This window comes from Prunus avium, chromosome 5, assembly GCF_965620075.1.
Source record: "Prunus avium chromosome 5, drPruAviu1.hap1.1, whole genome shotgun sequence".
Lineage (NCBI taxonomy): Eukaryota > Viridiplantae > Streptophyta > Magnoliopsida > Rosales > Rosaceae > Prunus > Prunus avium.
The window spans coordinates 30663942-30677142 of NC_142288.1; the positions used below are offsets into that span (position 1 = coordinate 30663942).

A 13201-nucleotide genomic window follows, 5' to 3' on the forward strand; every position below is an offset into this window, starting at 1 on the left:
TGAGTTTGATTTTCAGGAAATTTTGATATAAAATAAGGACAAGCTGAATTGTCGTAACCTTGCCTGGTAGTAATTAAACAAAAATCTTGCGGAATAAATTAATTCAATATTACCAACAACAAATGGACATGGCTTCTTAAACGATTAATTGGCGCAACGCAACCGTAAAATAAAAGGCGCTTTTCTGTAGCAGCAGCTACTCAACTCAACTCGCTGACAAACTAACAGACTTGATCACATTAATCAACCCACCACCACTCGGTAATATTTTGTCTCCTAGTTGCTACCCTAAACTCCCTCTAAATCCAAAGTCTAATATAAAAAGTTAATTAAAATAAAACAACATATGCAACCACCTAACTACATTCAAACAGGATGCTTCTTTTAACACATCGACAGTCACAAGACAATAATCATTAAACACAATAATCAATCAAGAATTAGAAAATAGTAAAACTAGATTTTAACCAAAAGATAAAAGTAACTACTCTCCAGAGTATCACAAGGAGAATCACATCAACCACGGTCAGACTTTTAAAAAAGGGGTAAAAGTAAAATTAAAAACTTTCAGAAAATTGAAAGTATATAAAATGACACAAAATCCCCTTGAAACTCTCTAAGAAGCTTGCTTCTCCTCCTCCTTGTCCTTCTCCTCTGCAGCGGCTTCAAAGGTCTCGCCAGCAACAAGGTCAGGGACCTCGTCATCATCATCCTCTTGTGCAGCGGTTCCACCACCACCACCACCAGGTGCTTGCTTCTGGAACTGCTCTGCCAGTTTCTTCAAATTGTCCAAGTTATCTGGCCCTGAAAATAATAAAAGGTGTCATAAGGAATTCCCCAACTACTCTTTAAGCAAGAACAGAATAAAAGGATCACAAGCACACTTACCCAAGTGGCTGATAATACTGGGAAGAATATCTTGCAACTCTACAACAGAGAAAGATCATATGTCAAGTTATATGCCAATATGACAAAAATCTAAACAAGGTCAATCAAAAGGTAATAAAAGGCTCAATGCAGCATAATATCCAGGCACAAACACAAACAAACATGTATATATGTCTATTGTTTCAAAACTCAGGTAGAGTTCTCTTACCAGATAGTACAACATTCAAAACAAATTTCCAATCCAAAGCACATATTGACAACCAAAACTCAAGAGTAAATTGATTGTGTAAATACACTATGGAAGCCCATAACACCAATATTCTATCCATTTTTCTATATTACTATTAAATTGAAAATATAGAAGACACCAGAACGGTTAACAAGTTCAACCATCACTTCAAATTTAAAAGATAGAGAATAAATATTGGCATACTCTTTGTCTGAGGAGAACCGCTAACAACCCAAGTATTGGCAGCAATAGAAGCTTGAACTGAAATGTACAAGGAAAATCATCAACTATTAGAGAAAATCAAAATATTATAAGCTTGAACTGAAATGGACAAGTAAATCAAAATAAGGATCAGAGTTCTGGCAGGTTAGCTTCACCTTTGGGGTTTATGAACTGGATGACAACATCATCCTTAAATATGTTAACTTCCTCGATTGCAGGAATAGCATTCACCCCTATTCTCTTAAGGGTGCTCTGAAGCCTTTTGTCGTCAGTGGTAGTTGTCTTGTGAACAGCCTTCTTCTTTCTGAAATTGGGAACATAAATTAATATACAAAACCATGTACAAACAAGATGAAGATCACACGAAAAACATGTGATAATTACAAAGAACTGCACGAATGTGTAAGACTTATGACTCAAAACAGGAGCAGAATAACCCATCAAAATCTCCTCCAGAGTAGGCTCTCTACTGAAAAAGCAATTACACCAATTGGAGACTACCTTTCTGTTATGAGCTCCTTAAACTAGGGAACTATCTGGTGTAATGAGCACCAAATGCAGCATACACTAAATGATTGTATTTAAATTCACAGTGCGCCACATAAAGATTGCATGTTACTTTTCTTTGTTGGTTCTTTAGTACAACTGCAATGGTTATACAAATCAATAAAAGATAAAACTTTCCGTTCCCAATGGGAAGAACAGACTATGAAAGTCTTAAAAAATTACAAGAATAAGAAGAAAAAAAAAACATTGTAAAACAACAAAAGACAACAGTCCACTCAACATGCCATCCCTAACTGCTTCACATAAGGAACTCAAATTGCAAATCAATAATTTGATGAAGCAAACTACTTCATCAGGTGCTCAATATAATGCATGCAGACCAAATGAGCATCAACCATATTAAGTGACATATTAGGCATTAAACTGGCCCACATACAACTGCATGCATATTTAACTCATAATCATTAAGACTAAAACTTGATACTTCAGCCTCTGTGACTCAACTTGGTAGAGAAAAGGAGTTTCAAGCTTAAAAGTTAACCCACCTCCTCATGCTACCCTTTCCACCAGTGCGAACTGCACCGGCCATCTTCATAAGTTTCTCCCGATTCATCTGCATAAAAAGTGGGTACTGTAAGATGAAGGGATGAGTTTCAATTGAAAATAATTCAAGATCCAAAACATTGCATCTAAAGTTAAGTAGACTGTGTTTTACGCAATAAAACCTCCGACACGACTGAGAAATTTGTTTTACAATGTCTCAAAAAAAATTCAGAACGAATTTTACAATGTCTCAAATAAAGAACAAAGATTCTATTTTCTGTTATCTTGTTTCTTCAATCTACTAAGAAAACCAAGCATCTATGAAGTGCCAACATGAAACTGATGAAAGAATGCATCAATTGTACAATTTTACACACTGGCAACGAAACCAAAACCATGTAGTTCAGAACACCATCCAAATCCCATAAACATCAACAATTATCTCCAAAACTGAGTTTATCTTAATTAAATTTAAGAGAACAATACATATATACAAGACTGTGATACAAGTAGAATTGCGGAATCTGGATAATATGATACCGGTAACACTGTCATGGTAAGAACCCGCTTAGAATTAAAATTTTGGAATTTTCACATCCTCGAACACAGAGAAATACAAAATCTATAATAATGGAAGACACTTCCAAAGTATTAGTAATAATATATGTGAACAATACGAGCACAAGTGTAGCAAAATTGCAATCCCATCAAGTAAAGCATTTCAAACATAATCTTTGGCTGCGCAAACAATTAATAAACCAACCAGAAAAGTACACTACAACACTGGTGGCATAATTGCATTACCCACCAAGTAAAAGCAGCCCTTCTGGCCGCCGAATGAATTTGAAAGACATAAAAAGTAAAATAACAAAGAAACTGAAACTTCAGTTGATGATCAAGCGCCTGCCGGATAACCCTCATACCTTTATATATCCGTGTTACCCAGAAAACAAGCATAAACAAAATCGAAACAAAGAAGAAGAGCCCTAACTCAGAAAGCGATACAGATACTATACATGATTAAGAAGTATAACGGAAGTGCGAAAGAGCTCACCTTTGAGGCTTTGGCCTTCCTAGGGTTTTTGTGTGTGGGATAAGAAGAGATAAAGATTAAGAAGCCAAGCCTTCAACCTCAGACGGCGCTAAGGTTAGGTTTTCTCCTCACTATAAAAGCCTCCTCTGGCTTGTGCTCAACATCCGACGGTCACCAAACAACTTTGATTGCCACGTGGCACAACTGTGATGGGTTTGATTATCACCTCGTTTCTGATGCGAAGTAGCGTGCGTTGGTGTTTGATTATAACAAATTTAGGCAAAAGTTGAAAGAAAAAGAAAAAAAAGTGTTCGATACTGATTTATTTTATAGATTATTATAAATAAACCCAATCCTAGGCATGTATTTATAAAAAAACCCACACACTATTTAAACATAGAAACACACCCAAAATCAACAATTGTATATTTTTTGGGTGTGTTTATAAATGGATTTTGAGTGTGTGTAATGATGGGTTTTGGGTGTGTTTCTATGTTTAAATAGTGTGTGGGTTTTTTTATAAATACATGCCTAGGATTGGGTGTTTTAGTGAAACCCCCTTTATTTTATTTAAAAAAAATTAAGAGATGCAAAAAAAGTATTTGGAAAAATACAAATACTTTTTTTCGTTTTTTTTATGCGGCAAATACTTTTTTTGTTATAAACATACAATCTCAACATTAAACAATATTCAAAGTCTCTTTCAATTGTCAACGGGTCTAATCTAGTGAAAAATGGCTTTGACTCACTTCCACCCATTTGCCTTTTGTCATGGCAAGGGGGGGCTAGTGCAGCTACATGAATAGTGGTTGCCCTTGCAAAAAGTTGTGGTGTTTCCATTCATTTCCATGGCAACAACTATTCCCATGAGATATGAGGAGAGAAATTTGTATAGAGTTTTGGTGTGGGAAGTGAAAAATATGACTAAGTATTTATTTTTAAAAAAAATCCTTTTTTTTTTTTTTTAATTTAGATTTTTTTAAATTTTTTTGTCCCTGACATCAGCAAACCCAAGCTTGAACTCGAGCTCATCTTGCCTGAGGGCTAGCCTGGTTTTGTGGGCCCCAGCAACTGTCCTAGCTAGCCCTAGCCGCTGGAATCACTTTTTAGGCCTTCCCCCTCTCAGCCCGAGCCGTCGGAAAGGCTCTTACAAACTAAAAATTGGCATCGTAGTTTTGTGTGTGTGACTCCCCTATAGTTTGGACTATCGCTTGTACTAAAAAAAATTATCATCCAATTGTCGATGGTTCTATTTTACCGGATTTACAAATGTTTTGCATGTTGAAGCGATGAGTTTTTGTTAAGTACTTACGTGGGTTATTCAGTTGCAATTTTCAGGGATAGAAGTTGTGGTTGGGGCTTGTTCAGGTGGTATGGTATATTTAAGCTTTTGGGTTGCTTTATGGCTTTTGATTTGTGGGCTTTGTTTGAGATTATACTTAATTGTGATAATGTGAGCTAGTAGTTTTAGTGCAACTTTTATCCGCTTTAGTTTTGTTTTTAGCATGTTCGTTTGTTGTCCTCTTTGGATATGTGCTTTAGATGTCATATCTTTAATTGTATTGTTGAAGTTAATCTAATGAAGTTTCTTTTGATTAAAAAAAATAAAATAAAAAAGATAAAAGTTGAATGTCACTCTAAGGCTATACACTTACATTAGAATATAAGATCTATTGTCCAATATATTTGGTATTTGATTGAGCATATTTCGTAATTTTATGTTCGACGTATTTTAAGTGAAACAGATATGGGACATTCTAATGATTATTCATGTATTTATTGTTTAGATGACTTCTAGCTCTTTCACATAATGTGGTATATAATTTGTGATCTCTCTTACATTACTCTTTTATTTGACTGATTAATCATGTGGCTTGAAAATTTTAAATAAAAGTAAGTCCCTTTTAATTTAATAAAAAATATAGGGAAATTTGCAGAAATACTACCTGAATTTTTAGGCATATGCGAGATTACCACATGAATTTTTAATTTTCATTATTAACCACCTAAACTTTATAAAGTGTAGCAATTTACCACCTGCGTGTAACTCCGTTAAAATTTCCATTAAGTCAAATTACTACAATTAAAAAAATTTAAAATTTTGAAACTAATTAAAACAAAAACAAAAATCAAGCATATTATCTCTCGCCTCCCCCTGCATCTTTCTCCTCCACTACCAATTTGCAATTCAAGGTGAAGTCTTACAAAAAGTGAAAGCTATGCTCAAAGTGCTAAACATTAAAACCGAGCAATCATGACGTTTTCCTTTTTTCTTTAGGCTGATAAAATCCAACTTGGCAATTAAATATTGCTGAATTTGTTATTGATTTGCAGAGTTTGGCCTCTTCTTTGTGCAGTTGAGAGAGAGAGAGGAGTTTTAGGGTGGGGGAGGAGGGGGCTGTCGGGGAGTGTAGGAGAAGGGGTGTGGGGGAGGTTGGGGTATAATTAATTAGGTTGAATTCTGTTTTTTTCTTTCTAATTATGTTACTTTTAAAAATGTAAGTTTTTAATTATAATAAATTCATGAAAATGTCCTTTAAAAAATATCACATATTCAACATGCAACTTTATTTTATGGATATTTTAACGGAGTTATAATAGAAGGTAAATTGCTACATTTTACAAAGTTCAAGTGGTTGAAAGTAAAAATTGAAAGTTCATGTGGTAATTGTACACATGGCTAAAAGTTCAGATGATATTTATGCAAATTTCTCACAAATATATGTATCGACAAAATGCAACCCAAAAAACAAATATTATAGCCATTTAATAAAAATATATTTGTTTGCACATAAACTACTCTATGAAATTGTATTGGGGATGGATACGATTGCGTACGATATGACTCCCTTCCAAAACCAAAAACCATATTGTAGATATAACGGTTAGTTTTGGTTCGGATTTATGCACAAATCATCATATTAACTGAACAAATCTAAGGACGGTTGGATTCGGTTTGAGCTCACACCCTTTTTTTTCCCCCTAACGTTTTTGGAGCACAAAAATCAAAATATAATTGTAGCAAACTATCGAATGGATATTGATGAAATACGACAGGAAATATAATATAAACAATTGACAAAAATATCGATACAAAGAGAAATTAAATTATGGAAATTTTGAAAGAAAATAAAAATAAAAATCTAAAACATTTACTCAGTAAAAAGATTACCGGATAAATGAATGCGCTATGTTGTTTTCAATGAAAGTAATGTTATTTATTGAATGTTACAAAATATATGGGATGAGCTTGAAATAAAAACATGATTTAGAAAGAAAAGTTAGATAAAAAGTGAAGCTTAATCTTCCATACTACGTTTGGTTCATCGGAAATGGCCACACATGGGAAGTGGTTGTCCGGCATATAAGGGGGAAAATGAAACCCTCCACCCCTCTTGGGTTCCATTTTCCCTTTCAATAGGAAACTAATATTAGCATTAAATGCACATATTTCATGACCATTTTGTCCCTATAAACAATTTATAATTACAATATAACATTAAATGCATAATTTTTTTTTAATCTAATATGGATATAATTGAAAAATTAAACAAACTTTGTTTTACATTTATAAGCAAACCAAACATGGGAAATGAAATAAAGTGGTATTTCCTGATTGCTTTCCTAGCACTACCAAATATGGGAATATAATCTTCCATTTTTCATCCCTTGGAAAAAGAAATGAGAAATATTTCCATCAAAACCTTTTTGCAAACCAAACGGGACCAAAGGGTAAAAAGGTAATTAACACACATTAAAAAAAGAGGTCTAATTTCTCTTACTACTAGTAATAACTACCTCACATGCCAAATTAAACTTAATTCAATTGATAATTATCTACAAATTAGAGGTCCTTTGTTCCATTTTCCCCTCCCTCAAAGCCAATAAGTTAGAAGAAAAAAAGCACTTTGACATCTTCACTTGTTAATAAAAGAAAAATTAAATTGTATAAAAAAGAAGAAGAATTAAATAACAAAAAAGAAACGGAGTACAAATAGACAAAAAAGCGCTAGTATGTATATATATTCCCTGTGGTGTAATTGAAAATATATATATTCTTTTAATCAACGGTTTGAAAATATAGATAACACCATGTTTCTAAAATGAAGCATCTGCGCAGTGAAGCTGCGTTAGGAACTTGGTAGAGCAAGACTCCGCAGTTTCCTTTTTGCAAGTGCCACCAACTTCAAAAGAAGCCTTCTTAATAAGAAATTCAGTCGCTCGATCTAAATTATCATGCTCGCCTTAAGCTTTGATAGAACTGAGTTCAAGTTTGGCACTTTCTTGATGCTGCATGTCGTCGGAGAAAACATGAGATTGAAAAGTAAAAGACACCATATATATGTTCTGAATCTGATTTGGAAGCCGTGACAAGCTTTTGAATAAGATGAAAAACAAATATCCATAATGAAAATAAACTTGTACGAGGTACAAACTTGGGAACTACTTTTCTTATGTAAATAAATAAGCTGACTAGGTACACTGAGTAAGGTCCTTCAAATTTCCCACTCCTTTGCAGCCTCAAACAACAGGCATGCACACAAACTTCCTATCCTGGAAAATATGCAGGTAGCTTCCAATATATATATCATGACATCACTACTCCCGAACCCATTGCTCTCTAACCAAGCATCGAAAAAAGGTATGCGAAACTGCATGCAAGCCACAGAGTTTACTTACGGGAAGACTCCTGCCACTTACCCTAAAGTATTTTCTAGAAAACATCGCACCAATTCCTATCCCCTTCCACTACCATATTGTAGTGGATCGGATAAATCAAGTACTAAACAATATGGCGGGATCCAAGATCTACGACACTAGTTTCGAATCCAAATCCACCGCTACTAATGAACAAAGTCACCATCAACTCAGCTATAAGCTCAAGATCTACGACTCTATTTTTTAGAGCTTATAACACACTGATAATCATGTAACAGAGATCTCTCATACACAAAGATATGAATGAATTTATTTTTTAAAAAGAAATGAAAATAAAAACTCACTTGTACATAGTATCGCCACCAGAAGACTTCCTGTGTATCCAATCTGGAACATGCCTTTCAAGAAGATCAATCTGTTCTTCAACTTCTCCTGCAAAGAAAACAAGGTAAAGTCATGAAACACCTACTTTTGAGATGCAATCAAACATGTACCAGTAGTTAGCACATTGATACGCACTTCTTTCAACAACATCAAAGTTATTCATAATTATCTTGTGCACAAGCTCCTCTTTTGTGATCGGAGACCAGTTAAGAGACTTGAATATACTGTGGATTATAGTAACCAAGTCATCCAGGCAAGCAGACATCTGCTGGCACAGCAATGCACTTTTTTGGCTCTTCTTGAGATCCTCATTACCGCAACCAAGGATCTGCTCAACCTATAATGGCAAAGTCCAATCAGTGGGAAACAGATAAGGAGATTTTTGTTATTTTTTAAGTTCAAATGACTAACAGGTAAAAGGTAAAAGTACAAAATAGAAGCAGAACAACTGCACAGTTTAGAAAAAAAAAATGCATGTAGAAGGGCAAAATCTAGCATCTTTCCACACCTAAAAACAATATCAGAGTATCTACATGGAAAAATAAACAGCAATAAATTTCCTGGTGTCATATCATGCAGACGAGTACAGATTAAAGATGGAGTGCAAAATAGATGCCAATCAATCTATTTATCTTATCATGAACCTCAAACTAGATATTCTGGCTGACAGATTTAAGATTACCCACGTCAATCAACACCCTCAAGAAAAACAGGTTATGAGAATGCAAGTCTAAGAAAACAGTGAAGAATTAAATTCCTGTGCAATTGCCACATTCAGTAGAATAACTAGAGAAGTTTGAAACCAGCATACCTCCAGTGTTGCCAGAGAACAAGTAACATTTCCATCCTCGAAAAGTCCTTCTTTAGTTTTAGGGATGTTTTCGTTTACAACTTTGTAGCAGTCCGACTCATCTGCAGTGCAGTCCAATGAAATTTTATCACCTTCCAAGTGTGAGAAGTCTAGAATTCTTTTTGCAGGCTTATGACTTGATGCTGATTGGCTGTTCATGGTCACATGCTCGGCGTCACAACTGGGCATTGATCTCCTTGGTGTCAAGGGTGTAGGTGTTTCTATCATGATACTATCAGCAGATGAGGTGAGCTTTACAAGAGGGCTTTCTGATACACCGGAAGCACTAGAGCGTTGAGGGTGATTCAGCTGCACTGAGTGGTTGATAATACTGAACTTGGAACATGGTTTGTTCTGCTGCCCCTTTTTGATATCTAGCTCAGTTATACTATCAGGTTTGGAAGACAGAACTGGAAATTCTTTCTTCTGCTCATTCTTAATACCTTGGTTATTCATACCGCCAGAAGATGGCAAGGGGACTGGAGATGCTAAGAGTTGGGCCTTCTCTGCTTCAGCAACAACAGCATTCTGAGAGAAGTGTCTGCTCACATATGGATATGGATGAACTTTTTCTAAAAACAGCTCAGTTTCATTTGAAGTTGCTTTAAATCCCATTGAAGAATTGATAGGTAATTTCTCCAGGACAGGTATCTCTCTTCGTTGGCTAAAAGGCTCTGGCAATATGGCCTCTGGAACATCACAAGCCTTGACCGAAGAAATATAAATGCATGAGTTCATTGCTTTTATCTTTTAACACCAAAATAATTCATCACCTTGGCTTAACTAATCAAATGAATGATGCAAAAAGCTAAGCCCAAGTGAAGGAAACAGAATCAATTTAACCTGATCACCACATATTTCATACAGAATGGGAGTTTCATCTACAAATTACTCAACCCAACTTTCTGACAGGCACTGTTTCATCTCCTAAATGGCACCCAATAGCTAATCCCAAGCCCACCTAACAGAATCACTAAGTGGAAGCCAGCACAATCTGATTGCTTAACAATTTATACACCATGGGGCTATCATATGCCACTTACTGAACCAAAAGTGACATTTTCTAGGTATTGTTTCATGTCCTATGTGGCACCACAAGCAATGTAACAGTTCAGATCCACATTTCCTGTTTTATATAGTCAACTTATCATGCGCCAAAATAAGACCATCAACCTAGAAATCTACAAAAATATTTATTAGGCCCAACCAAGGAGCTTGCAACAGTCTCTCACTTCGAAGAAGGAAGAAAAAACAAAAAGAAGAGACATCACAGTACCTCAGGATGCATGGCAAAGAAATTAATGAGCCTAGAAGCAAAAACTTGGCGCACAGCTATAAAGTCAGATACTTCACAGTGACCTTCCACAATATTAAATAGCAAGGTGATATTCATATCTGGCTTCATGCATGGAGTTTTCTTGTCCTGCACCAAAATTCTATCTATCTTTATGGCTTCAGGAAGTATAAATTTCATTTGAGCAAGATGCTTGTACAAGAACTTTCTGGAAAAATAAAAAGAAGAACAGTTCAGTAAAAAGTATATATGACTCATAACTCGTAAGTTCATAAGAGAAAACAAAATATAAATTAAACAATGGAAACTTTAGACCAGATCCTCATACTAGTTGTTTTAAAAAATAGCATCTGGAAGTACTAGTTGCTTAGAAAAATAACATGTGGAAGTGCAGCTAAGGGTAAGTTAGAATTTCTCTGGCTGCTAGTTATGAAGTTATTCTCAACATCTTGAGAATTACAAACAAGAAGCTAAAGTCCTTAACAATACAAAATGGATCCTGGTCCTTGATGGATTTGGCTCTCTCCATTCACTCATTAGGTTGATATTGATGGAGCAGGTGTGAATCTAGATGATTGACAGCTAAACTGCATGATCTTATAAGTTAAGATTATGATCTTGATACTGGAGAACCAATACTATAAAAACCATTTTATTGTATATACTGGTTGAATTCTCATATTAGAACAAAAGCCATAGTCCTATTTTCCGTCAATCCATTAAAAAGTTTGAACCTTTTGAGAATCGCACCATATTTCATTGACGCATATTAGTCAAAACCCTATTAAGTCTATTGGAAGCACCAATCCCTTGTGAATTATTCGTCCAATTGATTAAAAAGTTAAAAAAAACAAGAAAAGGAAAACAATACGAAAACGAAACAATCCTACCAGCCACCATGGAAAAGAAACTGCACATTAAGGAGAAATATTTTGAACTAAATCAAACATTACCGTTTCGCTAGGACTTCCACCTGAGTAGAAATATTTTGAAAAGTAGGTGACCTTTTACGCAGACGAAGCAACCTCAAGGAACAATTCATATGGTCAAAGAAGTCTGCCATAATCCTATATCTGCAAATTAAAAAAGATGACAAGCTTTAGACTCAAACAATCGTTCGTACTTTGTTAGAGAAGATAAAACATAAGAGAAACAGAAGCCATGGAAAATTGGATCTTGAAGTTGGGCTTGCCCCTCGTGGTATTTGGTGTTTAAAGGCTCGTTTATCTTCTCCGGTGTCTGACATTCAATCTTATTCTCAAGAATTCTTGGGTTTTTCACTCGAGCAGGAGACATAGAAGCAGATTTCTCAACTCCAGGAAGAATCTTTTCAAACTTGAAAATCGAATCCACTGAGGCTGAGGCTGAGCTTTGTATGCACTCTTCATCCATGATAATGACAAATTGACAATGCCAATTGCCAAGAACCGGAATCTGAAATCCAAAACTTTTACTCCTTAACTTAGAAAGCAATCTTCACCTATTAATTAAATAAATTGTTGAAGGAGGATTTGAGAACCCAACAATTCTTTGCAAACTTATTAGGGTTTCTCGGTGGAGGGAAACATTTGCGATCCTGGGAATGTTAAGCATATTTGAATGTGGGATTTTTATGAAACGACGTAAATACCCTCCGCCCTTGTGACCGTTGGGTTGGGGCTTATTCCTTTGGGCTTTCTTTGATAGATTACGGAAATGCTAGAATGAGGAGCTAATTTGAGGAGGTTATTTGAGGAGGTGAAATCTCACCATCAATAACCAAAAACAAAGTACATGGGGGGGTGCATTGGGGGGTCCACACCCCTTTTGATGGTGAGATGGGCCTCCTCACATAACCTCCTCAAATTAGCTCCTCATTATAGAAGCTCCCGATAGATTATGCCAAGTTGCTAACCAGAAGCCTCGGACAGAGCCCTCTGCTTTGAAACAAACAAAACGAAACGAAGAAAGCCCGGCCCAGGACCAAAGAGAAGTAGGCCCCAAACCCGCGCATGATTTGGTGTTACGTGTCGTGCATGCAGAGCAGTTATATGGCCATTCAGTCTAATCTGGCCGTCCTCCCAGCTAGCTGGCGAGTAATATTACGCACGTGCTAGACAGACAGTCTATCGTTTGGGTAGGAATCTCAATCCAACGAACCAACCAAACCAGCGCGGCGGGCGGGCGGTCGGGCGGGCGGGCGGCCATGAGCATCATTACGTTAACAATCTTGTACACGTGGCACGCACTCCAACTACTTGTTGCCTTGCGTGTACCTCTCAAGAAGTGTCTCAAATTCAATGTCCAAAGTATTATCTATTATGGATGTAGCGGAATCCTAACGTAATGATGGCTGCGCAACCTTAGCCGAAACCGGCATATATCAAAGGATAGCCATCGCTCGCCACGTGTTCCTTTCCTTTTTTAAATTAGATATTTGTGATGTTTTTCATCCCAATCACCGTCCTCAGCAAATCAGGGGCTAGAGTTAGATTGTGACAAATATATGAGTGACGACATGCTTCCATCATGCCACGTGTTCATGCACGTGGAAGGCTTAGAGCTCTTGGACGGTGGGCTTGTGGGAGCTGCTTTGCTGTGGGCCTCTGGATG

At 36.1% G+C, this 13201-nt stretch overlaps 2 protein-coding genes across 3 annotated transcripts; both read right to left on the reverse strand.

Annotated features, from left to right (window-relative positions):
- Positions 1–440: 440 nt before the first annotated feature.
- Positions 441–3603, reverse strand: LOC110746344 (Nascent polypeptide-associated complex NAC). Of its 2 annotated transcripts, XM_021946569.2 has the most exons (6): positions 3444–3603; positions 2392–2459; positions 1495–1643; positions 1322–1378; positions 889–927; positions 441–804 (listed from the first exon to the last, which is right to left on the reverse strand). In XM_021946569.2, the coding sequence occupies exons 2-6, from the start codon at positions 2457–2459 to the stop codon at positions 617–619; spliced, it is 501 nt and encodes a 166-aa protein (XP_021802261.1). In that variant the 5' UTR covers positions 3444–3603; the 3' UTR covers positions 441–616. The 2 variants fall into 2 exon arrangements, with proteins under 2 accessions (XP_021802261.1, XP_021802252.1); XM_021946560.2 differs by lacking the exon at positions 3444–3603 and having other exon boundaries at positions 2392–2465.
- Positions 3604–7419: 3816 nt separating this feature from the next.
- On the reverse strand, positions 7420–12300 carry LOC110745430 (CDT1-like protein a, chloroplastic). Its single transcript, XM_021945513.2, has 7 exons — positions 11802–12300; positions 11563–11682; positions 10592–10817; positions 9277–10020; positions 8601–8802; positions 8426–8513; positions 7420–7712 (listed from the first exon to the last, which is right to left on the reverse strand). The coding sequence occupies exons 1-7, from the start codon at positions 11999–12001 to the stop codon at positions 7649–7651; spliced, it is 1644 nt and encodes a 547-aa protein (XP_021801205.2). The 5' UTR covers positions 12002–12300; the 3' UTR covers positions 7420–7648.
- Positions 12301–13201: the final 901 nt, after the last annotated feature.

What these genes read in the sequence shown, in the direction of transcription:
- LOC110746344 (XM_021946560.2), bottom strand. Translation starts at nt 2,465, where the DNA reads ATGCAGATGAATCGGGAGAAACTTATGAAGATGGCCGGTGCAGTTCGC. An exon ending in CCAGTTCATAAACCCCAAAG is followed by an intron (nt 1,379 to 1,494) that starts GTGAAGCTAACC and finishes TGTACATTTCAG; the next exon opens with TTCAAGCTTCTATTGCTGCC. An exon ending in CGGTTCTCCTCAGACAAAGA is followed by an intron (nt 928 to 1,321) that starts GTATGCCAATAT and finishes TCTCTGTTGTAG; the next exon opens with AGTTGCAAGATATTCTTCCC.
- LOC110745430 (XM_021945513.2), bottom strand. Translation starts at nt 12,001, where the DNA reads ATGGATGAAGAGTGCATACAAAGCTCAGCCTCAGCCTCAGTGGATTCG. An exon ending in GTGGAAGTCCTAGCGAAACG is followed by an intron (nt 10,818 to 11,562) that starts GTAATGTTTGAT and finishes TTATTTTTCCAG; the next exon opens with AAAGTTCTTGTACAAGCATC. An exon ending in TCTTTGCCATGCATCCTGAG is followed by an intron (nt 10,021 to 10,591) that starts GTACTGTGATGT and finishes TCTTCGGTCAAG; the next exon opens with GCTTGTGATGTTCCAGAGGC.